This window comes from Myodes glareolus, chromosome 6 (genome assembly GCF_982192425.1).
Source record: "Myodes glareolus chromosome 6, mMyoGla1.1, whole genome shotgun sequence".
Classification (NCBI taxonomy): Eukaryota; Metazoa; Chordata; class Mammalia; order Rodentia; family Cricetidae; genus Myodes; species Myodes glareolus.
In genome coordinates this window covers 90288940-90315723 of record NC_142031.1, presented here as the reverse complement: position 1 = coordinate 90315723, position 26784 = coordinate 90288940, and the positions used below count along the sequence as shown (strand labels likewise).

The 26784-nt window shown below is 47.1% G+C and overlaps 1 protein-coding gene and 1 long non-coding RNA gene across 2 annotated transcripts in view; one reads left to right on the top strand and one right to left on the bottom strand.

Annotated features, from left to right (window-relative positions):
* Galm (galactose mutarotase) overlaps positions 1–26784 on the top strand; it is a 61255-nt gene that overhangs the window by 19955 nt on the left and 14516 nt on the right. The window contains exon 4 of the mRNA XM_048416068.3: positions 2341–2422. Within this exon, the coding sequence (XP_048272025.2) occupies positions 2341–2422 (82 nt within the window). The remainder of the gene's footprint in view (positions 1–2340; positions 2423–26784) is intronic.
* On the bottom strand, positions 24431–25812 carry LOC146894333 (uncharacterized). Its single transcript, XR_015002398.1, has 2 exons — positions 25603–25812; positions 24431–25052 (listed from the first exon to the last, which is right to left on the bottom strand). It is a non-coding gene; the product is annotated as an uncharacterized LOC146894333 (long non-coding RNA).

Sequence of the window (26784 nt, the reverse complement as noted above, 5' to 3'; positions counted from 1 at the left end):
TTTTGATTGTTTTTCGAGACAGGGTTTCTCTGTGTAACAGTCCTAGCTGTCCTGGAACTAGCTCTTGAAGACCAGGCTGGCCTCAAACTCACAGAGATTCACCTGCCTCTGCCTCCACCACCCAGCACCCAGCTCCTTTTTTTTTTTTTTTTAAAGAAAAAACAGTCAAGAAAATTCCTTAGCAGCCTTGGTAGCCTTGTTCCTATTGTGAAAGCACTGGAAGCAAGTCACGTGTTTATCTCCAGGAGGCTTATATAAAGCCCAACAGTACTAGACCAGCAGTACAACGGACCTAATCACTGGTTCAGTGACTTGGACACATCCAAGAGCATTGTGTTGTGAAGTAGATGGGAGACACTGAATGATACTGCGGGGTCATTTATGTGAAATCCCAGAACAGAAGAAATCAGTCGGTAGCCATAGAAACCAGAACAGCATTTTGGCTATAAGTTGGTATTTATCCTTTACGGAGGAAGGGCAGCAAGAAGGCAGACTCCCGAGGAAGGAGAGGGAGACCTGGGCGCAGGCTGGGCTGGGAGGGTCATCTCCACCCGGCTTCCCTCTCTGGGTGATGGTAGCAGGGTTGTGTCCTTCAAGACTCCTGTGCAGAGGGAAGTGGAGGAGGCATGGGCCTGGCTTGAGCCTTAGGACTCTGCTGCTCTCTAGATAGACCATTGCTTCTGACCAAGGGCCACCCAGGCTTCTGTCCAACCTCCCACGCTAATTCAGAGCAGAGCCTCCAGGCTGTGTAATGAGCCCATTCCTGCTGTGTTTAGACATGGACGCCTGTGTCTCTGAACTTTGACCTCTCTTCTCAGAATGACTCCTTTGACTCAGAATGACTCCTTTGATCATGCAGCCTGAGTCTTTCTAACTATAAAGACCAATGTCCAAGCCAGGCGGTGGTGGCACACGCCTTTAATCCTAGCTCTTGAGAGGCAAGGGCAGGCAAATCTCTCTGAGTTCGAGGCCAGCCTGGTCTACAAAGCAAGTTTCAGGACAGCCAGGGCTACACAGAGAAACCCTGTCTTGGAAAACAAGAAAGATCAGTGTTCACCCAGCTCCTCTTCCTCCCTGGAGCCTGGCTTCTGCGTACCTTCACTCAGGGTTTCTCAAAACTGGCACTGACATTTGGGGTGAAGCAATTCTCAGTGGCAGTGGGGGCTTCTCGGCAGTTAGGATATTTGGCAGTGTCCTTGACCCCTTCCGGTTTAGAAGGCAGCAGCTCTATGTGTCCAGACATTACAGATGTCCCTCTGAGGGCAAAAATCACCCCTGGCTAAGAAACCTCACTTTGCTTGATTTCTGAGCAACCGTGAGACGGAAGCCCCCCCCCCCTCCACCGCTCTTCCCCGTTTTCTGTGGTGTGGCTTTAAGATACTGAAAATAAGAAACAGTTCTTAAATGTTTTCATATGAAGAAAAGTGACTTCCAATTTGCAAGCAGAATATCCCCTAACTAACCTACACTTCATAAGAGCCCTGGGAAAACCTAATCCCAGTTTTCTCCTAAAACAAATAATGTTCCAGAAGACTTTGCAACTTCCCTGGGGACACTGAGCAAGAGACAGGACTGGGTGAACCCTGGGACTTCTGACCACTGACTGGGCTTCCTAGACCAGCCTTTGACTCTCCCTCCAGAGAACTTATTCTCAGAAGCAGGGGCTGTGGTTCTGACTTCTGTTGCATGACAGGGAATGTGTCCTGTGGGTAGGAGCTAAGCCAGAGAAGAGTGACAGGTGACCTTCTCTGGCGAACCTGAAAGTGGTCCCGGCTACCCAAGACTTGTGTGTTATAGGTCAGCCTCACCCACTTCTTTTTATCTTATATGTCAGAGAGTTGCATGCTAGGGCCATTTCTTTTGGAAATTGTATTTATACATGCTATATATACACATACTTACTGTGAATCATTTACGGAGGTCCAAGAATAACTTATAGGAGTTGATTATCTTCTCTACCCTGTGGGGACAGGGCTGGCAACAAGTGCCTTGACACACTGAGCCACCTTGCCCACCCCGCTGAAACTTGAACCTGGGTCCGTCCTTTGGAAGAGTTCAGTGCTCTTAACCACTGAGTCATTTCTCCAACCCCACTTGTAGACATTTTTGCAGACATTAAAAAGTGAATACCTAAAATAAAACCCTGTAGCCAAATGTGGTATCTAACACTTTTAATCTTAACACTCGGGAGGCAGAGGCAGGTGGATCTCTGTGAGTTCGAGGCCAGCCTGGTCTACATAGCAAGTTCCAGGACTACATAGAGACACCCTGTCTCAACCCCCACTCTCCCCAAAAAGACCCAAGCAGTACATTTCTCTCTCTCTCTTTCTTCCTTCCCAGGGCTCCCCAGATATATATGACCACGAAGTCACCATCGCAGCAGAGGCGTATTTGCCGGTGGATGAAACGCTCATTCCTACAGGTCAGTGACTGTAAACTATGTCATTCAGACCACAGTTCACAGCCAGAGGAAGATCGTTACCGTATGAACCGTTACCGTGTTCACCTTACTAGGTGAGCCGCAGCAGAAGTGCTGGTGGAGTTAACTAGCGTACTGATGTCAGACTTTTCATCTGGATGTGTGCACCGCGCTCATACCAGAGGGCAACACTGAGGGAGGCAGGTTAAAAGGGTAGCACAGATGCTCTGCTTTTACCCACAGTTCTGGATTTGAGATAATCTGAAATTACCTCAAAAATTCAAACTGAAAAAATTGTGTGAGCAATGACTTCATTTTTACCCAGCACCTGTCTTATACTTGGAAAGGGTTTGTTTTAGTGTTTGGTCTCTTTAACACGGTGGGTTTGTGTTTACTGTTGCAAATCTAAAGTTTTTACAGAGTACTGGGTATGGTCCAGGCTGTCTTAGTTACCGTTCTGTTGCTATGAGGAGACACCATGATCAAAGCAACTTATAAAAGAAAGCATTTAGGGCTGGAGAGATGGCTCAGAGGTTAGGAGCACTGGCTGCTCTTGCAGAGGTTGGAAGTTCAGTTCCCAGTAGCCACATGGTGACTCACAACCACCTGTAGTGAGATCTGGTGCTCTTTTCTGTCCTGCAGGTGTACATGCAGACAGAACACTGTGTACATAATACATAAATAAGTCTTAAAACAAAAATGCAAAGATAACCACAGACTGATCCAAAATATGAAAGAATTATAACCAAAATATATTATGAACCCATTAAGAAAAAGGCTAATCATTTTTTTTAAAAAAATGCATTTAATTGGGAACTTGCTTACAGTTTCAGAGGGTTAATCCATGATCACCATGATGGGGTGGTGGGGAGTGTGGCAGCAGGTAGACATGGTGCCAGAGCAGTAGCTGAGAGCTTACACTTGATCACCCAGAGCAGGTGTCCACACACATACACACATACACACATACATTCATATACATGAAGCATAATCTCATTAATCTTATCAATAAAATTCAGGAGTCAGATGTCGGGATAAAATCCTGAAGGATCAGGGTAGCAGTGGAGCAGCCACCAGTGACTTCCTACCTCTTCCGTTCCTCATCCAGAAGGGCAGAGTCCTGTCTCAGCCCTGCCTTACCACTTCCTGTCCTCTTTCTCTTTCTACAGTCCTCCAAACCTCTATGGTTAACTAGTGACTAGCTCTGCCCTCTCACTCCAAGCAAGCTTCATTTTTCATTTGTCAGAACACAAACAAAATTTTATCTCTCTCTCTCTCTCTCTCTATATATATATATATATATATATATAGAGAGAGAGAGAGAGAGAGAGAGGTTGGATCTGGCATAGGCTTTTGGAACCTCAAAGCCCACCCCCTGTGACACACCTTCTCCAATAAGGCCACAGCTCCTAATCCTTCCTAACCAGTTCCACTGACTGGGAATCAAGGCTTCAAAAGTATGAACTTATGGAGACCGTTCTTGTTCAACCCATTACAGGGAGGGGAGAGGCCAGTGAGATGGCTTGGTGGGTAAAGGTACTTATTGTGCAAGCTTGACCTGAGGGAACTCATAGAAACATAAAAGGAGAGATCTGATTCCACAAAGTTATTCTCTGCCCTTCACACACAGGCCATGGTACAAGTTCATCTGTACACATGTCATACACACATAAACAATAATAAAGTTTTTCTACTTTACAAAGAAAAAAGGTAAGTATCTGGGCCTGCATACTGAACAGCATTAACAGCAGGAATTAGAAACTTAAATAAATGTAGTGGCTACAAAATTCATTGGAGATGGTATATGGGGCACACACATTTGATCTCAGCACTCAGAAGGCAGAGGCAGATAGATCTCTGTGTTGCAGGCCAGGTAGGAGTCTGTCTGTCTGTCTGTCTGCCTGCCTGTCTCTCTCTCTCCCTTTCTGTCTTCGCAGATACTGGCCAAAGCCTATACATGATTTCTCTGGCACTCTGGGCATATTCTCACGCTTTTTCTAAAGCCCCATGTGCTGCCATGCAGCTGTGCCATGCAGCTGTGCGTCATGCAGCTGTGTGCCATGCAGCTGTGCACTATGCAGCTGTGCACCATGCAGCTGTGCACCTTGCAGCTATGCGCCATGCAGCTGTGCACTATGCAACTGTGCATCATGCAGCTGTGTGCCATGCAGCTGTGCTAGCCTCCATGGAGAAGGATATGGCTTTCTCTAACCCTCTTCTCCATCTCTCTCTTCCTGGCAGCTGACGAGAGTTACAGCTTGCCTGCCCTGTTTTTCTCTCAAACTTGAGTTAAATAGTCCCCAAGGTTTTTTTTTTTATTTGAATAATAATGAGAGGTTGAAATAAATGGACTAAAAATTTTATTACCTCAGCTTTGAATATTTTCCTGGTTGCTGAGCTGGATTTAAAGGCTTTTCTGTCTGTCTCACTAACATGTGTCGTCTCCTGATATTTATGTGACTCAACAGATGAGCAGGAATAAGCCGGCCCATCTTGCCCTAGATGCAGAATTATTGCATCACAACATTATAGTCATGGCTTCTGCCTGTGACTGATAAGGGAGAAGGTAAACTTATAAGTGAAATAATGCGTTTACCTGTATGCACTTATGAATCATCTTATACCATGCTGTTGGGTTTTAATCTAATGAAAACCATGAGGGTGCACACCTGACATCTGAAGTGTGTCATGATGTAAGGGCAGAGCCCAGTGGAGCCTGACCTGGAGTGTAGTGAAATACAGAAAAGGCTCCCTCACCTCAGTTCTGCACCACAAATGCCTTTAGGGTGAGGGTCTGCACCTTGTTAACATCCAGAACTTGGTGAAAGAGAGCTAAGAGTTTCGAGCTCTGGCAGCAGGAGACCTGTCCTAGTCTTCACTTTGTTCTGTTTGCTTCATTGTGCAACCTGGACTGGCCTGGGACTGAGTGCTGGCATCCGGGATCACAGGTGTGCACACCACCACGCCCAGCTTTCGCTGGTTCTTACTCAGGACAAAGGCCATTCGTGTTTGAGTAATGCTCTAACATCTAACTGCACAGGTTTCCATTTCCTCTTTTACAAATAGGCAAAAAATAGGAAGTTTAATAAGCTTGGCCTACTTCAAGACAGAATCTCAAAAAAGAGGGCGAGGTGGGGGTGGGCTGGAGAGATGGTTCAGCAGTTAAGAGTCCATACTGTTATTCCAGAGGACTGGGGTTCAATTCCCAGCACCCACACTGGGTGGCTCACAACTGCTAAAACACCAGCTCCAGAAAATTCAAAACATCTGGCCTCCCCTGGCACCCACACTCATGTGCACTTATCCCCCAACACACGTACATAATTAACAATAACATAAAAATATTTTTAAGAAAATTAGAAGCCAGGTGGTGGTGGCACACGCCTTTAATTCCAGCACTCGGGAGGCAGAAGCAGGTGGATCTCTGAGTTTGAGGTCAGCCTGGTCTACAGAGTTCCAGGAGAAGCCCTGTTTTGATAACACCCCCCCAAAAAAATGAATTGGGGAGGACTGGAGAGATGACTCAGTGGTTAAGAGCATTGCCTGCTCTTCCAAAGGTCCTGAGTTCAATTCCCAGCAACCACATGTGGCTCACAACCATCTGAAATGAGATCTGATGCCTTCTTCTGGCCTATAGGCAGACACACAGACAGAATATTCTATACATAATAAATAAATAAATATTTTTAAAGAAATGAATTAGGGATGTATATGTTAAGCAGTTGTCCATGTGTGACCTTGAGGCTCTGTTCTGGAACCCTCTATGGATATTAAAATCCTCGTCTACTTAAATCCCTTATATAAAATGGCATAGTGTTTGCACATACCTACATCCTCCCTTATATCTTGTTTTTATTTGTTTGGTTTGAGATCGAATATTACATTGTAGTCCTGGCTGAGCTGGGACTCACAGTGTAGCTCACACTGGCCTTGAATTCACAATCCTCCTGCATCAGCTTCCTGGGTACTGGGACCAGGTGTTTATCAACATGCCCAGCCTCCCTTCCTGGTTGTGGACATCATCTCTAGATTATGTGGCACATTCCTAGCATATTTCAGGTGCTGTGTGAACAGCTGTTGTACTGTGCTGTTTAAGAAGAATTAAAAGAGAAGTCGGTTCAAAATGTCCAGGACAGATCAGTCCACAACTGTGGTGTTTATAGATATGAGGACCAACTGTATCTTAATGAAAACGTTTTTTTTTCAAAAAAATTAATTTGAATAATAATGAAAAGAGATAAATACATTTTTCAAAACAAGAAAATACCTAGCTACTATTTATAATCACCATTTTTTCATATAAGATTATATGTGTGTGTGTGTGTGTGTATTCTGAGAATTGAATCCAAAGACCTCATGCAAACTCAGCCAACATAATCTCCAACTGAGCTAAATCCCCAAACCAAGAAAAAAAAAATATCTTAATACTACAGAGATGGGAAATCTTTAATTTCGGGATGAAGAACAATTTTTATTATGTTTGATTTACTTATTGTGGGGTATGTGGAGGGTGCATGGGTGCCATGGTGGGAGTGTGGGGGTCAGAGGATGGTTTTCAGGTTTGTCCTTCCACCATGTCAGTCCTCGGGATTGGACTCAGGTTGTCAGGCATGGCGAGAGGTTCTTGTACTGGCGAGGCAACTCACTAGCCCAACAGTTCACTTTGTGAAGAACTGTGATAGCAGATTATCCTAGCCAATCTCAGTTTTCTGAGACAGTCATTGTAAGCTAGTAACCGGCCATCAATAACTGGTCTGGAAAGCCACTTGAAGCCCTTCCTTTCTGTGGCTCTGTGGAGATGCAAGCGTACAACCACTGTTCCACACTCTTGAGATCTATTAGGACACCAGCAGAACTCGTGAGAAATTCATGATCCTCTTCCATCTGCCCATTTGTCCATCAGTCCTAGATGCTGCCACTGTTCTACGTAACATTCAAGCAAAAGCCGTATCATTCTTTTGAAAGTTAGTTTCTCCAAAAGCGCGTGCTAGCCACTGCTGCTTTGTATCTCAGAGGTAGAAAAATCCATCTGCCTAGCCCAGTTTCTATCAAGGACAGATCTGTAGGAGCTCTGGACTTCCTTTGACTTTTCTAGACTTGTTTATGTGTACCTGTGTTTGCCTGTATCTGTGTTTGTGCACCATGTGTGTGCCTGGTGCCTGAGGAGGTCAGAAGAGGGCACTGGATTGTGAGCCACCATGTGGATGCTAGGAACTGAACCTGGGTCCTTTGTAAGAGTAGTAAGTGCTCTTAACAGCTAAGCCATCTCTCCAGTCTTCATGGCTCTTAACATTAACCAAGGCTCCATAGCAGATGACTTAATTCTAAAACCAGCCCAGAGGGCCCACCCATCATTCCAACATCTAGAAATTTCCCCACATCCCCAGTATTGCAAGGCATTCCAGGAGTTAGTTAGCCATCTAATAGAAGAGGCAGCAAAACAATTTGTCCATGAATATGGACAATGTCAGGATAGGACCAGGAGAGTTGATACAGAGAAAAAGCACAGCCTGGAGGTTCTCAAGTAAAGGAAATGAGGTTAATTGGAACTGCAAAGACAAGCAGAAGTTTGTTAGGTGGGGAGGGTAGGTGGATGAAGCTGGGCATCCTGAATAGAAAGGACCTGACCAGTGACAGGGAAGTACTGTGTTCTGGAAGCACCAAGACTGCACCAGGACTATGTGGCCTAGAGAAGTTAAATGGGTCGTGTCAGATTTACACTGAGCTCAGTGTAATGTCAAGCCCTGGACTCGCCCTGAAGGAACGCAGGGAAAATCCAGCCAGAGCAGACTCACAGGTGCACCTGAGTTCAGCTTCAAATTTCTAGGTATTCCACTGTAACTGGAGGTTTCTCTCCTGCCCACCAGTTTACAAATATCTACTCCAAGGCTTAATATTAATTACAAACTGTTTGGCCTGTTAGCTCAGGCTTATTACTAACTGGCTTTTACATCTTAAATTAATCCATTTCTACTGTTCTATATTTTACCATAGGCTCGTGGCTTGTTACCTCACATCTTGCTTCCCCAGTGGCTGGTGGTGTCTCTCTGATTCTGCCTTCTTTCCCTGTCTCTCTACTTGGATTTCACACCTAGCTATATTCTGCCTGGCTATTTGCCAAATCAATTTCTTTATTAATCAATGATAATAAGATATATTCACATCATTCAGCTAGAAGTGGCCTGGACCACTTCCCTTCATCATGTTCTAAGAAACTTGTAGACAGGCCACAATCCACTGAGACCTGGGGGGATTGATGTGCAGTAACTAGAGATTGTAGTGTCGTTTGACCAACCTGTAAGATGAGGTGAAAGTTTATGACAGAAATAGTCTTTCGTAGGAAACTATCGATAACCCAAACTGTAATTACTGGAAGGTAGATTCTCTTAATAGTTTCTTATTTAACCGATGTAGAAACCATACAAGAGTTTAAGGAACTTGTTTGGATGTGATTTGTGTCCCCTGGACACATATGTTGGAAACTTGGTTACCGGGTGGCAGGATTTAAGAAGTGGGGCCTAGTACAAGACCATGTTACACTATACTTAGAAGGAATTTATGCCAGTCTCAGGGTAAGTTCTCATGGAAATGGGCTGTCCAAAGGGGGACCACCTCATATGTGTGGCCTCTTGCACATGTGACCCTTTCATTTCTCCATTTTGCTGTGATACAGCTGAGGATCACTCACCAGAAGCCAAACAAATATGGCCACATCATTGGACTTTTTTTTTTTCAGTTTTTAAATATTTTGCGTGTGGGTGTTTTGCCTGTGTGTTTGTGCACTATTTGCATGAAGTGCCCATAGAAGCCAGAAGAGGGTATCAGATTCCCTGGTATAAATGGTTGTGAGCTGCCATTTGGATGCTAGAAACCAAATCCTGATCCTCTGGAGGAGCAGCTGGTGCTCTAATGGCCGAGTCATGTCTCCAGCCCAAGAAAAATTTGAATGTATGTGTCTTAGTTAGGGTTTCTGTTGCTGTGAAGAGACACCGTGACCATAGCAATTCTTAAAAAGAAAAACATAAAAAATGTTTAATTGAGTGGCTTATAGTTCAGAGGATAAGTCCGTTATCTTCATGGTGGCACATGGCAGCATGCAGGCAGACATGGTGCTGGAGAAGGAGCTAAGCATTCTACATCTTGATTCCCTGGCAACAGGAAGTGAACTGAGACACTGGGTGTGGCTTGAACATATATGATACCTCAAAGCCTGCCTCCACAGTGACACTTCCAACAAGACCACACCTCCTAATAGTGCCACTCCCTTTGGGGGCCATTTTCTTTCAAACCACCACGTATGGAGAGATCTCTGTTTCCATCATTGTAGAGGAAATAAGCCAAGCACCAAGAACCTTTTAGCTGATAACCAAGCATGTCTGAATAAGTGGCTCATGCAGAAGAGTCTGTAAGTGGACGAGGCATTGGGGAGATGCTAAGGTAACATTTTAACCAAGTTTTTATCTGATCATATGCATTCCTTGAATTTTGTGGGTTTATCCTAGGTGTTTAGCTATAATTTCCTTTTTTAAAAGACTTTTAAGTGTGTGTGTGTGTGTGTGTGTGTGTGTGTGTGTGTGTGTGTGTATGCACACATGTGCGCTCTCAGAGGCCAGAAGAGTATGTTAGATCCCCTGGAGCTAGAGTCACAGGTGGTTGGAGTTGTCTGATGTTGGTGCTGGGAACCGACCGTGGGTCTTCTGGAAAGGCAAGCAAGTTCTCTTAACCTGGAGCCATCTCTGCAGCCTCTAATTATGTCTACAGTTTCAACAGTTTGAATTGCTCAACCTCAGGCTGACTCGCGGTGGGTTCTGTAGGGTCCTGTCTAACGTGCAGTATTTCCGAGGCAGTTCCCACCACAGTCCTTTCCCTTTTGTGGCTAGTAGTTTATACTAACATTTACGTTTGAACTTCTGACCTGTAATGTAAGCTGTTTTAATTAAGGGAGATGCTGAGGGTGATGCAGTTCTAAAGTTGGGGTATTTTTCACTCTGGTTAGACACAGTAAACAGCTTTTCAGGTGATGGGAAAACTTACACCTGAGATAGTAGCTGTATTTTACTGCAGGTGTATTTTACTGTAACTGCAACATTGTGGTTGGCGATGCCGTTTCTCTGTGTGTTCGAGGCAGAGCCAAGTCCTGTCCTCCATTTGCTTGTCTCCTACTTCTTTACTGACTGACGTTGAATACCAAGGTGTAGTACAAAGGAGCGGCGGGCTGCGTTCCCGCTGTCCGGAATCCAGCTAGCTTACACTCGAAATAATTACACGGAAACTGTATTCTTTTAAACACTGCCTGGCCCATTGTCTTCAGCCCCTTATTAGCTAACTCTCACATATTAATTAACCCATTTCTAATAATCTGTGTAGCACCACGAGGTGGTGGCTTACCGGGAAGGATCTTAACCTGCATCCATCTTGGAGAGGAGCACCATGGTGTCTGCCTGCCCCTGCTTTCTTTCTCCCACAATTCAGTTCTGTCTTCCCCGCCTACCTATGTTCTGACCTATCAGGCCAGGCAGTTTTCTTTATTAATTAGCCAATGAAAGCAACACCTACATCACCAAGGGGCTGGTGCACAGGGCAACAGATGAAATGACTCCTGCTAGATGTCAAGCTCCCATGATCTTTACCCCAGGCACCCTTGGGACATTTTACACTTGGGCTCTTTCACTCCCTCTGGTAATTATAGGGGACATAAAAAATGTCTTCAGCCCATTGGTCCAATGAAGAATAGAAGACAACAGCCTATGGGGTCTGGCTTCTCCGTTTTCTCCTTTGTCCTTTGAAGAGGTGGTTCTTCTTCCCAAGTCTCTGTACAGTAGGGACACGTGCAGCCTTCACAGGGGCCCAACCAAATGGGCAAGTCACCTTGCTCTCTCCATAGAAATTCCTTCTTACCAGCCTGGAGGTTTATAGCACAACCAAGCAATATCCCTTCTGGTTCACTGTTCAGTTTGAAGACCCTGCCATCTTTGCCTTTCCTCCTGAAAACAAACAAACAAAAAACCAGGTGGGGTGGTGTACTCTGGAGTTCCAACTTCTTGGGAGGCTGAGGCAGGAGAATTACTTGAACCCAAGAGTTCAAGATCAACCAAGGGAAACCTAGACCCCATGTCAAAAGAAAATAAGACAAAAGAAGGAAAAGAACATACATTAAATAAGACAAATATTTTGTATAAAATCCATTGCCTAGCTGCCAAAGCTACTCCTCGGGATGACATTTTTGGCACTTCTGAGCTCACTGAGCCCTCTTGCACCTTGGCGGGCTGCCCTTGCAGAAGGCCTCTGTGAGACTGAGGGCTCCGTGTGAACCCACGACTCAGGTTTGTAGCTGAGCCTTCACTATCGATCACGTGTTGGCAGTGAGCTTTGTTTCTCCAGAGCAATCATTTCAAGTTACTTAAACCAGCCCCAAACCCTTGCTGCTCATGAAACATTTACTCTCAGTACAACGTTGGGAGCCTGCTTTCATTGCGCATCTTGGGTCCCCTTGAGTGAGTGTGCTTCCTTCCTGTACTGGAGTCAGATCAAGCCCTGAAATGAAACTCCTACAGGCCATTTACAGAAAGGGCAGATAGTGTAACAATGTCAGGAATAGAGATAGCTCCAGTTTTCTTTTTCTTTTTCCGTGTTTATGTGTGTGTGATGTGTGTATTAGTATCTGTGTTCGTGTGTGTGTGCATGAGGAAGCCTTAAATTGGTGCCTGGAATCTTCCTCAGTCTCTCTTCTACCTTATTCTTTGAGGCACAGTTGCTCAGTCAAAGCCAGAGCTCACGGATTAGGCCAGTCTCCCTAGACAGCTCTCAGAGGCACTTCTAGCTCCTCCTTCCAAGGCTTACAGAGAAGCCACCTCCTCTGCCCAGCATATACATGGGCCTGGGTGTAACATGAAGGGGCTGGCTTGTTGGGGTTTCTGTCCCGCCCAGTACCCCATAACCGGCAAGCCCCAAAGAAAATCACACAAGAGATCTTTATAAGTTATAAAGCTGATTGGCCCATTAGGTCAGGCTACCTATTAGCTCTTGTAGCTTATATTAACCCATTGTTCTGATCTATGTTAGCCACATTGCTGGGTACCTTTTTCAGTGGGGCAGATCACATCCTGCTGCTTAGGTGATCTAGGCAGGAATGCCGAGGGAGCTTCCTGCTTCCCAGAATACTCCTGTTCTCATCGCCTCACCTCTACTTCCTATCTGGTTGACCCACCTATACTTCCTGCCTGGCCAATCAGCGTTTATTTAAAACATGATTGACAGAATACAGACAATTCTCCTGCACCACCTGGGGGTCCAAACATGGGTCCTCCTGCTTGTCTAGCAAGCACTTTGACTACTGAGCCACCTCCCTGACTCCAGTGTCGGCGGAATCTTGTTAGCAGGTTGACTTCAGGGCCTGATTCTAGTGCCCTGTCTTCCAACAGCAGGAGAAAGCTGGGACCCCACTCAGGTAGCACAAGAGAGTCAGACCCAGCGCTGAATTCACCCCCAGACTTGTAACCCCAAATTCTACCCTTGCCCAGAATGGAGGGACTAGGAGGCAAGCTACCCAGCCAAGACGTCACCGTGTACAACTGTGTTTGTGCTGTGCTGTAGCTGTGGTAGTGTATAAGGAATAAGAAACCAGAAAGGGATGCTCTAGCCCACTCATCTGCTTCTTACAGTCGCATCAGTTTAAAAAAATGTTTAAAATTCCTTTCCTTGAAAAAAAAAAACACTCTAATTTTTAAAAAGTTTTACTCAGCCTGCTCTATCCCCCACCCCATATGCATTCACCTGCTGTTCTTGCTGCCCTGTGTTTTTGAAAACTCTTTGTAAAATCACGTGATAGCAGCCCCATTTTGATCAAATTAGAGTTCTGGTCAGAACGGCTTACCACAAGGTTGTCCAGGGAGGCCCAGCAAGACGTTTCTATTTTCTTTCAACCTCTCTCAGTTCAACCTACAATCCCGTCGATGATCTAATTACTTCTCTAAGGTGGCTCTGTTTATCCTCCAAAGAAATACCAAGTTCCAAGGTTGCCTCTTGTTTCCAAGCTGCTGCAGGTGACGACTGATGTTCGAGTACCTGCATGTGGGTGTTTGAGTGGCCGCGTGTGTGTGTGTGTGTGTGTGTGTGTGCACGCACGCGTGCAAGTGCAGGCACGTGGGTGTGCGAGTGCAGGCACGTGGGCTTTAATCTTTCTTGAGCTTCTCACAGAAAATTCCTCAAGTCTCCACATACCCCTAAAATAATGCCTGAGGTATTTATCGCCATCATCCACAGAGATGTTTCTCTTTCCTTCCTGCCTCCCCCATGTCCCGAGTCACTGGGTCCTGCTGATTTTTAGCTCCTGGTGTGCCTCAAGTCTGCCCCTTTAGTCTTTCACATTAGTTCTACAGCTCCATCTTCGCCAGTGCTCTCCTGGTTTAGGTGACTTCTCTTTCCATCTAATCAGCTCCTGCCTTACATTGTGGGCAAATAAATTTTGATCAATAAATGAATGGACAAGTGAATCTAGATGATTACTTTCTAACTGAAAATAAAACCTTAAATATTTTTTTTCTCCATCTGGTTCCTAAGTGCACCTAAAATACAAATCTTCACTAATTCCTTCTTTGAAATACCTTTGTAGGGTCTGGGCACGTAGTTCAGTTGGCAGATTACTTGGCTAGCATGTGTGGAAGTTCTGAGCTCTCCCCCAGCACTGTATGAACTGGGTGTAGTGGTACACGCCTCTCATCCTAGCACTCGGGAGATGTAGGTAGGGTCGTTATAAGTTCTAGGTCACACTTGACTATATAGGAGGTCTGAGGTTAGCCTGGACTACATGACACTTCATCTCAAAACAAAAAACACCCCCACACACACCTTTTTTATATCGCTACCCAGCCAGACGCTGGCTGCTTCCCAGGATGCTCTTGCCCTACCTCGCTCATACCTTGCAGGTCTCTGAACATCCCCCACCCCCGTCCTTCGGGGCCTGTAAATGTTCCCTTTGCCTCGCAGGCCCCCTCTCACCCTTCAAGATTCTTATTTTCTTTTTGCCTGTCCTTCCTGATCTTCTCCAGAGCAACTTTGTTTCCTGTACATGGTTTTGGTAATGTCTGGCCCCTTGAAGAGTTTATCTGTCCAAACCCTTCTCTCTGTCCATCCACAGTCAAGGATGTTCCACAGACATCTATCTGCCAGGATAGCTGCAAAACCAAAGAAAGGCTTGATGTCTTTGCTTTAAAGCTGGAAGACTAACGTAGGGCTGGTGAGATGGTGCTGCAGGTAAAAGACACCCGCCACCTGAGTCCAGTCTCTGGGTTTCACGTGGTGAAAGGAGAAAAGCAGCTCTCACAATTGTCCTCTGACCCCCATATGTAGGCTGTGCCACATGTGTGCACATGTGCACTCACATGTGTGCACGAATACACAAAGGCACATACAAAATAAATAAAATGTTAAAATCAAAATTAATATATATTTAAGATAGGGGCTCACTATGCAGCCCTCACTATTATAGGATCCAGCTGGCTTCAAACTGAGAGAGATCTTCCTGCCTCTGCCTCCTGAGTGCTGGGATCAAAGGTGTGTGGACTCACTATGTAGACCAGGGTGGCCTTGCACTCACAGAGATCTCCCTGCCTCTGCCTCCCAAGTGCTGGAATTAAAGGCATGCACCCCTACACCCCAATCCTTGCAGTGTTGTAAACAGTGTTTTATGCAGTATGGGGTGAGAACTGGGATTCAGAAAACCAGGTTCTATCCCCCAGAGCCATGCCCTCGAGTCAGCCAAGAGAGCTCTGGTCTTTATGAACCAAATATGGAAAATCTGAAGCATTGAACTCTGACATCCTGTCCCAGGTCTAAAACTCTGCCCCAAAGACCACGTGTTAACCGAGATGTTCCTGACTGATGACCTTGTGTCTAGAAATCTGATGAAAGAACTCAAGGGGATCCGGAAGCTCCTGAGAGCCTGTGGCCGATCTCGTGTGAGCTGGCCAAGCCATCTGGGTCTGCACAGGGGTTTTCCTACCTTTCTGCTCTCTCGGTAATAACAGTCAATGGCTGCCTTACTGGGTAGCTGTGCACCGCCACGTCTGAGAAGGATAGTAGTGTTTTCCTGCTGAGGAGTTTCAGGCAGGGTTGGTGTTTTGTTTCCCTTTGCCCAGTTCATCACAGCTGCACTTCCTGAAGGGAGCTAAAGGAGGGAGGCGGCACACCAAGCAGAGCCATGTCCCCAAGTTCCACTAGAGAAGCAACCGCAGTGAAGGGCTTGAAACAGCCGGCTGCTGTTTCTGCTTGGTCTGATGCATGAAATGGATGGCCTTCACAGGCCCGTCGGCTCGTGTCAGGATTCAGGCCTGGACCCTCAGACACAAGAATAGAGCCGGCAAACACACTGCAAGTAGAAACAGTACCATGTGTCAGGCCTGCGGGTCTAGAGGCAAGCCCCTCCAGTTCCATGTCTGCCTCCCACTCCTTCTTCTTCCAGTTTCTGTCTCCAGTGTCGACTGTGTGCCAGGCACTGTGTCAGTCCCAGCGGGGTAATACTGGGTAAGCTCTGCCTACACTGGGAGCATACAGCAGTGCCCACGGCACAGGTTCTGTCCACAGTGAAGGAAGCCTGTAGTTAATAAAGAAGTACAGGAGATGCTGGGGAGATATACACACAAAATAAAAAAATAAAGTACACAGGCTGGAGAGTTGGCCCAGCAGTTAAGAGCACTACCTGCTCTTCCAGAGGTCCTGAGCTCAATTCCCAGCAACCACATGGTCACTCACAACCATCCGTAATAAGATTTGGCACCCTCTCCTGACCGGCGGGCATACATGTAGGCAGAACACTATATACATAATAAATAAATATTTAAAAAATAAATTTAAAGTACAGGTGAAACTGGCACTAAAGCCAGGCTTGGTGGTACACATCTGTAACTCCAGCACTCTGGAGGCTGAGGCAGGAGGATTGTTGCAAGTTTGATACATAATGAGTTCAAGGGCAGCTCCAGATACATAGCAAAAGCCTGTATCTAAAATAAATAAATAAAGGCAGCTAGCAAGATGGGTTAAGACACTCCTTACCAAGCCTGATGACCTGAGTTCAAGCCCTGAAACCCACACGGTAGAAGGAGAGTTATCCTCTGAATTCCACATGCTCACTGTGGCACACGTGTCCACACTTATACACATGCATCACACACATGAAAGGAAGGAAGGAAGGAAGGAAGAAGCAGCACTTAAAGATTAGGCCCATGGCATTCAGCTGCTTGTTCTAGAAGAGCATGCAAGGGGATCACTGCAGGCTCCCCAGGGACTCTGTCATTAGGAGATGCTTCCCAAGGGGCACATTTCTGAGGACCTCTCCACCAGATGATCCCAAGAGCAGCTTTGTGAGCCTCCAGAACTACTTGTGAGCCTCCCTGAGCTACTTGTGTTCCCTGCTAGGAAACACATCACCTACTGCTACAAGAATGGCAAACATGAGCCTGCCTGCTGGAGATTTAACAGGAAGCTGGCTCAGGAGTGAGCACTCGGCCAGGCTCCGTGGAATTCCTGTGAAAACCGTGGGCTCACGTCAAGGGAATGTGTCATAGTGGAAGTCATTTGCCAGTGTTCTGATCACTGCCCTTAGAAATCTGATTTGCACTCATACCTTCCCCCTCCCGCAGGTCCAACGAGGGTGTGTAGAGCTTCTTAGGGCCCTTCTATCCCAAAGAGGCTGAAGGTTAATGGGGCTGTGAATAATGCATCAGAGGCTGACTTGAGCGAGTTCCCAGAGCAACATCCATACAGAGTTCAATGACTTCGACACTACATGAAGCTTGGCCATACCTAGAGAGACAGTAGAACACTAGAAAAGCCGTGGAGAAGCTCCCAGGGATGGGGAGAATCTGACATAGCCTGAGTATCCATAGAGATATTGAGTAGATAAAATCAGGAGGCTGGAGCTGGGGAAGACAGTTCAGTGAGTGCTTGCACACTTGAGTTCTAGTCCCAGAACCCATATAAAAAAAACTAAGTGTCTTAGAACATGCCTATAATCCCAGATCTGACAAAGAGGTAGAGACAAGAGGATCCCTGGCACTCTCTGGTCAGCCATCCTCTCCAAATCTGTAAGTTCCAGGCCAGGGAGAGACCCTGTCTCAAAAAGCAAGACGGGTGGCACCTGAGGCACCACCCCTGAGACTGTTTCTCCAGTGGTCCCTAGGCAGCAGAAACGAAGATATTCAACAGTGATGAGGGGCGGGGTTTGCAGTGCAGAGGGCAACCTTTGTGAACAGCTAAAGCCTGAGGGATTTTAGCCTTAGGAAGCTGTGAGATGCAGGTGCCTGCCGGCAGCCAGGCAGAGCAAGTCCCGCGCATGCGTGACTGAGCAGATGAGTGTGCTGGTAGGGAGAAAGGAGGCTTGGAGACACTATTTGCACGTGCACTTTGTAGAGCAAACCTTGTGCGGTCCCAGGAGGAAACAAACTGAGGAGAGCAGCAATGTGAGACCCAAACCCAAGGGGGCCCAAGGAAACCACCACTAAGATTTTAGGTATGAGAAAGATCCGTGCAAAGGGTGTCCCTGCTAACCCCACGGAACAGCATGATGGGGCAGAAGCTGGTTTGTGATGTGGAGGAAAGACAGGAAGTAAAGAGTCAGAGAGTGGGGGCCTGTGAGTGGCTCTCAACTAAGGTGACTTGAAAGCAGAGCCCTGGGCCTCCTCCCCGAATTTCTGCTTTGTTTGTTCTGCTGCAAGCCTAGGGGGTCTGTTTGTCCTCAACAGCCTGCATGAGAAATGGAAGAGGCTGGGGAAGGGGAGTGAGGGCATCTCCAAGAGGCATGGATACCAGTGAAGTTAGGTTTTAATGAAGAGAAAAACTGGCTTGCCGAGTAAAATGGTTATGAGAGAACTCAGGGAATCCAGCTGCAGAAGACTGAGACCCCATATTTGTGTAGCCCCAGTCAGGACTTCTGTGACTTTTCTCCTGGTTCTTTTAGACGTCAGGCCAGAGAAGGTGGATTGGCCCACAGTTAGGATTTTGTCAGATTGAAAGGGTTGGAGGTCGGAGTGCAAGACAGGTCCATGAGTGTCACTGAGAAGGCTACTTCATAAGGATTGAAGCGTGTGAAGGACGGGAGGATGCACAGTCAGAAAACACGGTGACGCCAGGGACCTGGCAGTCCCTGGAGAAGATCAGACCTGTCAGGGACCTCATGCCTGCGGCAGAGCCGGAAGGCCTGGACGCCACAGCTGGGCAGAGGGCGCCTGCGGGATAAACATTTTACTTAAGGCAAATCCATGTGTGCAGAGCCAACAGGAACCTAAGATGGGAAAGCACTGTCATGTAAATGCCTCGTGTGAGGTTAACCATGAGAAACTGCCTTCTCCCCCAAAAGTGCCCTGCAGTTCAGCTTGGCTTTTCCTGCTGTGGATGTCACGTCATATCTGGACGCCATACCCTCCCCCGCTGCAAGTCATAGATAATTCAGAAAGTACTCAGGGGAATGGAAAGGGGTGGGAGAGGGCGGGAGGGATGGGCCCCACCCACACAGTGGCAGAATGAAGCCACAAACACAACTAGACAGCACGGTGCAGGCAGGCTTTGAGGTTATGTGACCTGTGAAGATGTATCCAAATGCTGCCGTTGGAGGAAAAGCCCAAGGTGTTTTATTTGCCAACTGCTGGAACAAAGTAAAAATTCCCACCCAGGGTGTTACTTTTCACTATCATTCTCTTTATGTTGTTACCTAAAATAATAACTGCCGTTCTGGAGATGATTTACCAAGATAGCTTGATTAGGTAACAGCCGAGTACCTGTGCCCACGAGCCAGGTTACTGCAGGCCTCCTCATGCAAATCTCTCTGACTTTCCCCAGCCTGACGAGCTAAAGAGATGAACATAATTGGAGCAGCTGGGCTGCAGGCACAGCTGGGCCGTCCCCATGGCGACCATACTCCAGCACGGAGCGCTTCCTGTTGCTCCAGCTTTCTTCCTCGCTCTTTTTTCAAAGATCGTGCAGCAGCCCATCTGAGCCCAGACCTGTGCCTTTCAGCTTCGGTGTGCGCACCAGTCACTGGGGAGTGACCTCAAATACAGGTCCTGCCTCCGTGGTCTCCAGTTGAGCCAGTGGGTCCACGATTCTCACAAGCCCCTAGGTGAGGCACTTACTGGCGGTGGTGGCCCTTGGGTCTCGCTCCAAGCAGGGCCTCTACCAAGCTCCATCTAGCTTGCAGGAGCCCGTGTTGCCCTTCTCATTTCGGCACCATTTCTCCGCTTTCGTTGCCCTCCCTAGCTCCCCGATGGTCTCCAGTGACCTTATCCCTGTATCGTCCTCTCCTTACTCTGGCCCTCCATTCCTGGACTCTGGGCTCTCTGTCATAAAATTTGCATTTTTCAGATCGCTCTGCAGCAAGTTGCATTCAGCCAGTGGTCTCCTTGGATAAGACAAGCTGAAGATTCTATTAAAAAAAAAAAAAAAAAGACTGAGAGGCAGGTGGATATCTGTGAGTTCGAAGCCAACCTGGTCCACAGAGTGGGTTCCAGGACAACCGGGGCTACACAAAGAAACCCTGTCTCAGAAAACCAAAAAAGAAAAAAGAAAAAAAATGTCTAGGGATGAGGCTCACTTGCCAGAGTGCCTGTCTAGCGTGTATGAGGCCTGGGGTTCGTTCTCACTATAAAACCTTGTGGGAGCCACATCTGTAATCTTGGCACTGGAGCGGTAGTGGATGGAGGATCAGAAGTCCAAAATGGTCTCAGCTGTGCAAGTTCAAGGCCAGCCTGAGCTGTGGGAGGCTCTGTCTCAAGTGTCACGGAGTCTTCCCACAATTAACAACCAGCTTCGCTGCTTTCATCTCATGAGTGTGACAAAAATCTTGCAGTGTTGTAATTGGAAATCATCTCTCTGTCCTGCATCTGGGTCCCAGAGCTGGACAGCAGCGGGTGCCTCTGGGTTAGAATGCTATTCATTACCCACCAGGGTCACACATTGGAAAGGCCTTTCTTTTCTTTTCTTTTCTTTTCTTTTCTTTTCTTTTCTTTCCTTTTCTTTCCTTTCCTTTCTCTCCTTCCTTCCTTCCTTTATTTATTTATTTGTTTGTTTGTTTGTTTATTTTAAAGAGATACTGTGTAGCCTTGGCTGTCTTGGAACTCACACTGTAAACCAGACTGGCCTCGAACTCACAGAGATCCATCTGCCTCTGCCTCCCAAGTGTTGGGATTAAAGGTGCGCCACCACCGCCCATCTGGTGGTCATATTGTTAAAGGTACACGCCTTTAATAACTGGAGAGGCATAGTGTGATGACAGACAAAGACACAGACAAAATACCTGTACACTAAAAATAAAAGTGAAGCCGGGCAGTGGGGGCACACGCCTTTAATCCCAGCACTCAGGAGGCAGAGGCAGGTGGATTTCTGTGAGTTCGAGGCCAGCCTGGTCTACAAGAACTAGTTCTAGGACAGACTCTAAAACTACAGCGAAACCCTGTCTCGAAAACCAAAAAAAAAGACAAGAAAAGAAAAAAGATCAAGGTGGTAGTGAGATGGCCCAGTGATTAGGAGCACTTGTTGCTCTTGCAGAAGACCCAGGTTTGATTTTCAGTACCCACATGATGGTTTAGAGCTATCTGTAACTCCAATGCCAAGGGATCCAGTTCCTCTTTTTACCTCCATTGGTACCAGGCACACATGTGATAAACACATATTTGTACAAGGAAAGCATTCATAAAATAAATAAAAATGTTTTTTGTTTTTTTTTAAATTGTAAAACAACCATTCTATGGCGTCGATTGCCAAACAGGTAGACAGGGTGCCCCAGGGAAGTGACGTAATGGATGCTGGTGGTCATGACGTCTGATACCCACCAGAATCCTGGGTGACACCTGACCTCTGCGGCTGCACTTTGGAGGTTGCCGTTAGGAATGAGTCCTGCTTTCTTCAGTGCTTCATTTCCCTGCTATTTCTGAAAGCTCTTGATGTGCTCACACTGAGTCACGCATCTCTGCCTTCCTGGGTTTGTTGTATGTGCTGCAGGAAAATAGAGGGAAGCCGGGCGGTGGTGGCACAGAGGCAGGTGGATCTCTGTGAGGTCGAGGCCAGCCTGGTCTATAAGAGAACTAGTTTCAGGACAGCCAGGACTATTTCACAGAGAAACCCTGTCTCAAAAGAAAGAGAGAGAGAGAGAGAGAGAGAGAGAGAGAGAGAAGAAAAGGAAGAGATTATAAATGCTGCAGGGGAGGCCTTTGTGTTACCTGGAGTCTTTGCTGCGTTGCTCTAAGTGGCTATCAGCCAGTAGATGCCTGACTGGCTCACTGACCAAATCCCTGGTGATGTCACTGCAGCATCGCACCTGTGGATTTTGTCATGCAATCAGGGAAGACAGCATGCTCTGTGATTCTTACGGTATAGGCATGACTGAACTAGGAAGTTCTAGGAACCTTCTGTTGTGTGCATATGTACTTTTCCTCGAGAGAGGGAGAGAAAGTCTACAACTTTCAGGATTCTCAAGGGAACTCATGACTCCACACAAAGTTTTAAACCCATTGTTCTAAATCTTTAAATAATTAACACTGGAAAGTGAAAAACAAAACAGAAACATCCTATTCTTAAATGGAACTGGCCGTGCTCCAACACTTTTCTCTTACCACATACACGTGTGCATGCATGTGTGTAACAATCAAAGCAAGCTAATTGTGTGCCAAGCAGATGTCAGTATTAGCTCTGTCTTAAAAATGGAGAAATTAAATCCTACAAAGACACAGAACTTATCCAAGATCGGTTAGGAAATTCATCTGAATCCGAAGATATTTTACATAGTCTTACAAACCAAAATACAAGGAAAACAGAACCTTTTTTCTAAATTGTGCTGATGGCAGAGGCCTGAAATCCCAGCTGCTTGAGAGGCCAAGGAAGGAGAATTTCAAATCAAGGTCTGTTTGGGCAACTAAAACCCTACCTTAAAATAAAAAGCAGAAGGAATCCTTGGTATATGGGTTAGTGGTAGAGTGGTTGCCTAAGGCTCCAGGTATAATCCCTGGAACCACACACACCCACACACGTACACGAGACAGAACCTCGTGTTTTCTAGGCTGTCCTGAGACTCTAGTCAAAGGATAGTCTTTAATTTCTGGCTGTCCTGCTTCCACTGCGCAAGTGCCGGGGTTGTAGATGAGCAGCATCCAGTTATGCAGTACTGGTGGTAAAACCCAGGGTTTCGTGTATCCTAGGCCACCACTCCACCAACTGAACTACATCCCAGACCCGAAAAACAATCTTCAGAAGGCACAGTAGCTTTTAAACTTGTCGTGTGTGCACAGTGCTGGGGGTTGAACCCAGGGCCTTGCGTATGCTAGGAGAGTGCCTTCCACTCTGGCACATCCCCAGCAGACCAGGCTGGCCTCAAACTCACAGAAATCCACCTGCCTCTGATTCCTGATCCTTTTTGTTTTTTTAATTTTATTGTTAAATTAAAATACCGTGTTCTGCCTGCATATATGCCTGCATGGCCAGAAGAGGGCGCCAGATCTCATTAGCGATGGTTGTGAGCCACCATGTGGTTGCTGGGAATTGAACTCAGGACCTCTGTAAGGTCAGCCAGTGCTCTTAACCTCTGAACCATCTCTCCAACTCTGGTCCTCTCCTTGTATAGGTCCTAAGGATCAAACTTTGGTCGTTGGCTTTTTGACAAGTGCCATCTTGCTGGCCCCATTTTTTCTCCTCCTTTTAAAAATGTTAATATTTAGTATTATTCATGTATGCGGCGATGTATCTGTATGGAAGGGGGTGTTGGAGGTGTTAGATGACACAGCACATATGTAGAGGACAACACTGTTTTTAAAAAGCAACACAGAGCTGAACTGTGGTGGCGCACACCTTTAGTCCCAGCATCAGGAGGCAGAGGCAGGCGGATCTCAGCGAGTTTGAGGTCAGCCTGGTCTACAAAGGGAGTTTCAGTACAACTAGGACTGTTACACCAAGAAACCTGTCTCAAAAAATCAAAAAAAAAAAGACACACACACACACAGTGTATGTGTGTGTGTGTGTGTGTGTGTGTGTGTGTGTGTGTGTTTTGAGACAGGGTTTCTCTGTGTTGCTTTGGAGCCTTGTCCTGAAACTAACTCTTGTAGACCAGACTGGTCTCAAACTCACAGAGATCTGCCTGCCTCTGCCTCCCAAGTGCTGGGATTAAAGTGTGCACCACCACTGCCCAGCTCACACACTATTTTTGATCAGGGGTTCATAAGCAGCAGCTGACTTAGCTCACCATCTACCCTGTTTCTTACATCTTTCAACCGCATGCCCTAATTGTCAGAGCTCAGAAGCCATAGTGTCTGTGTAATGTTATACAACTGTGTCCAGCTTGTGTCCCAAGCAAAAGTTCACAGGAAGCAGAAGTCTATTCCCGTGTTGCCATCTCCACCCCCTCATCACATTAGCCAGTCCTGACTCATAAAACTAGGCTCCTGTCACAGCTCTGAAACCGTGGCCGACCCGGCTGAATCCCCCCAGCCGTGGCATTTTCACAACCCTGTAGAAGTTTCTATTGTAAGCCTGTGTCTGCCATGTTGTTTTAGGCTTCCTGGGGTCAGTTTAACCGTTGACATAGATAATACTTTTTTAAAAAATGAACTCACAAACTCCTGTTTGTGTGTGCACAGGAGAACCTCGGTTGTGGTTCCCTGGGCGCCGTCCAGCCTGTCCTTTGCGATCTCTCGCTGGCCTGGAGCTTAGCAAGAAGGCTCGGCTTGCTGGTCAGTGAGCCCCAAGCAGCCGCCTTCTGCATCTGCCTGGACCTGGGATTACATGCCATTATGTCTGGCCTTTTAAAGTTTAAAATTATTAATTTTTTAATGTAGGTTTTGTGGAATAGACTCAGGTCTTCGAGCGCTCCCCAGTACCTATGTTTGGTGCCCTCCCATCCAAAAGTAATTTAAGGATCCACGCTCTTGATGTAAGCTCTCCTGAAGGCAGCTAAAACCACCGTGCAAACGGGAGGAGGATGGAGAGTGGCCTCCCGCTGAAGGCGTAAGTCACAGACAATCCCACACCAGTTTGGAATTATGATTAATAGAATGGTTATTTATTCAAAGGGGAAAAAACTTACAGATTACCGTCCCAGACAACAGCCCCTCCGCGCGAACAGGAAAGGAGTCCAGGGGCCGGAAACGGAGCCGGAAGACAAAGACAGAGTGGAGGACAGCCGCTGCTTTTTTTAAAGGGAGAGACCACGCCCCAATGGGCTGGTAACTCAGTGGCGATTGGCTGAAGGAGCTGAAGGAACTCCCACAGCATCCCGCAGGGACTTGTCAGTAAGTTCTGAGAGGCAGAAACATCCTGGAGCTGCTTCACGGAAGCTGCTGCCACATAGCAAACCCCTCAAGCCCAGTCGTTCAGGGTCTCTCATTGTTTCTTTTAGTCCGGGCAAGTCATCCTCGAGGGCCTCCAGCAAAGACCAGAGCAGCTGCTGGGACATCTGCAGAGTCCTCTTCCGTGTTTGGCTGTCACCCTGACTGCACACACTCCTCCTTGTGACTTAGGCTTCCTGGTGGTATGGTGGCCAGGCGTCCAGCACACATGTCCTGAGAGAGCAGCCCAGGCTGAAGCCACTTTATATTTCCTAGCTTCATCTCAGGACTCACATCCAGCACCTCTACGGTTTGAGGCAGTTGTTGAGGTGCATCTAAGTTCAAGGGGGAAAGGAAGATGTCAGCTGTCAGTGAGGGAGTGTCGGTACCACGTCAGAAAGGGGACAAGGGGGATGGGGTGTAGACTAGGGTGCAGTCTGCCACAGACCTGAAGACAGGCCACATTCCTCATGATAACATGCGGCAGTGAGACCCTCGGTGAGAGAAGAGAAGTCAAGGCAGGGGGTATGCTAAAGGACTGGGAGTTCTCACTTCCAGAGAGTAAGTACCACTCTGTCAAGAATGCACATAGAACGACGTAGACTAACCCCTGGTGACAGAGGTTAGCGTTAGAAAGTTCTGTCTTCAGTGACCAGATCCACTTCATCTGGCAGAAGGGATGCAGCTGTAACAGCTGGCGCGACGACGTGCTCGTGGACCCCTGTTGTCCTGTGCTCACACCCTTCTCCTGCCATTCCCTCTCTTCTAGGTCACTGTCCCTCCGGCACCGCTCCTGTCCTAATGCTTGGCCTTTTTGGTGGTGCCCTGACCTCCTAGTCCCTTAGTCGCGCTGTCTTCAGATGCCTGTCCCTCATGTGTCCTTACCTGCTCAGGGCTACTATCTCGGGTTTGATTGTTTTCCTCCCATTGAGGCCCGCCGTGAGCACTCTTCAGGATGTCTGTCTTCGAGATCCCATCATGCTTCAGGACCACAAGAGCCCGCAGTCCTCTCATCCTTCTACTCTACCCACCCACTCACGACCTCACTTTCCACTCTACCCCAGCCCAGCTTAGGTCAGGAGCCCATCACGGAAAAACGCCTCTTTGCGAATCTTCTTAACTTTCTTGCCTCTCTCCCTCCTCTTGGAGTCTGCAAGCAAGCCCTGCGCTGTTAACTCCAGCCCACGCTCACCCCAGCTGCTTCCCTGCAGCTTTAGGTCATGGCTGTGGCCGTGTGAACAGCATGCAAGGGATCGTTACTGCTGTGTGCCCTTAGGCTTTGCTGGGAAGAGGAAGCAGGTTCAGTCAAGTCAACTCCTGAGCCCTTGAGCTGTCAGGCCACATCTTCATCTTCCGATCAGAGGTTACCAACTGCAGGCTTTACATTTTGCCGCACACATGAGGGATAGATGGATGGACAGATGGACAGGGAGGGAAGATGGGAGGAATGCGGTGACTTCTAAACTAGAACCATGATATGGCACCCTCTCTGTGGACACACTTTCCATTTCCTGTTCATTGTCTGCACACTCAGCCTTCAAAGCATGATTGACGTCTCTTTTCTATTCTTAGCACAAAGCAGAAACTTGTATATGCAGATTAGCAAGTTAAAAGAACTCATTCATTTTCCAGAGTCTCAGAAAAGCCAGAGGACTTGGGGGCTTAGGGTGGAAGGTGCTGTCACCAAGGCAGACATATCATAGTGAGTCAGAGAGGGCCTTCAAGGACATTTGGAGACTTCGAGGCTCTGGAGATGTCCCTTTGCCCCTGGGACAGTGTCTCTTTCTGCAAAGTGAGGGATCTGGATGAGGCAGCTCACATGGGCCTTTCTGGACTCGGTTCTGACTGTGTCACTGAACGCTGCCACCTCTGGAAGGACTCCTGTTTTCCTGCACTGGTTCAGGCATACTCAGCTTTGCCATCAAGCAAAGACTCTAGTTCATGGTGGTAGTGTGGAGGACAGGACTCTTTCAGAACCAACCTTCGTCAGAGGCAGAGAGCTTGCCATACTGCACTAGTTAGGCCAATGTGGAGAGCAGTTAAAAGTGTTTCTTGTCTGATGGCAAC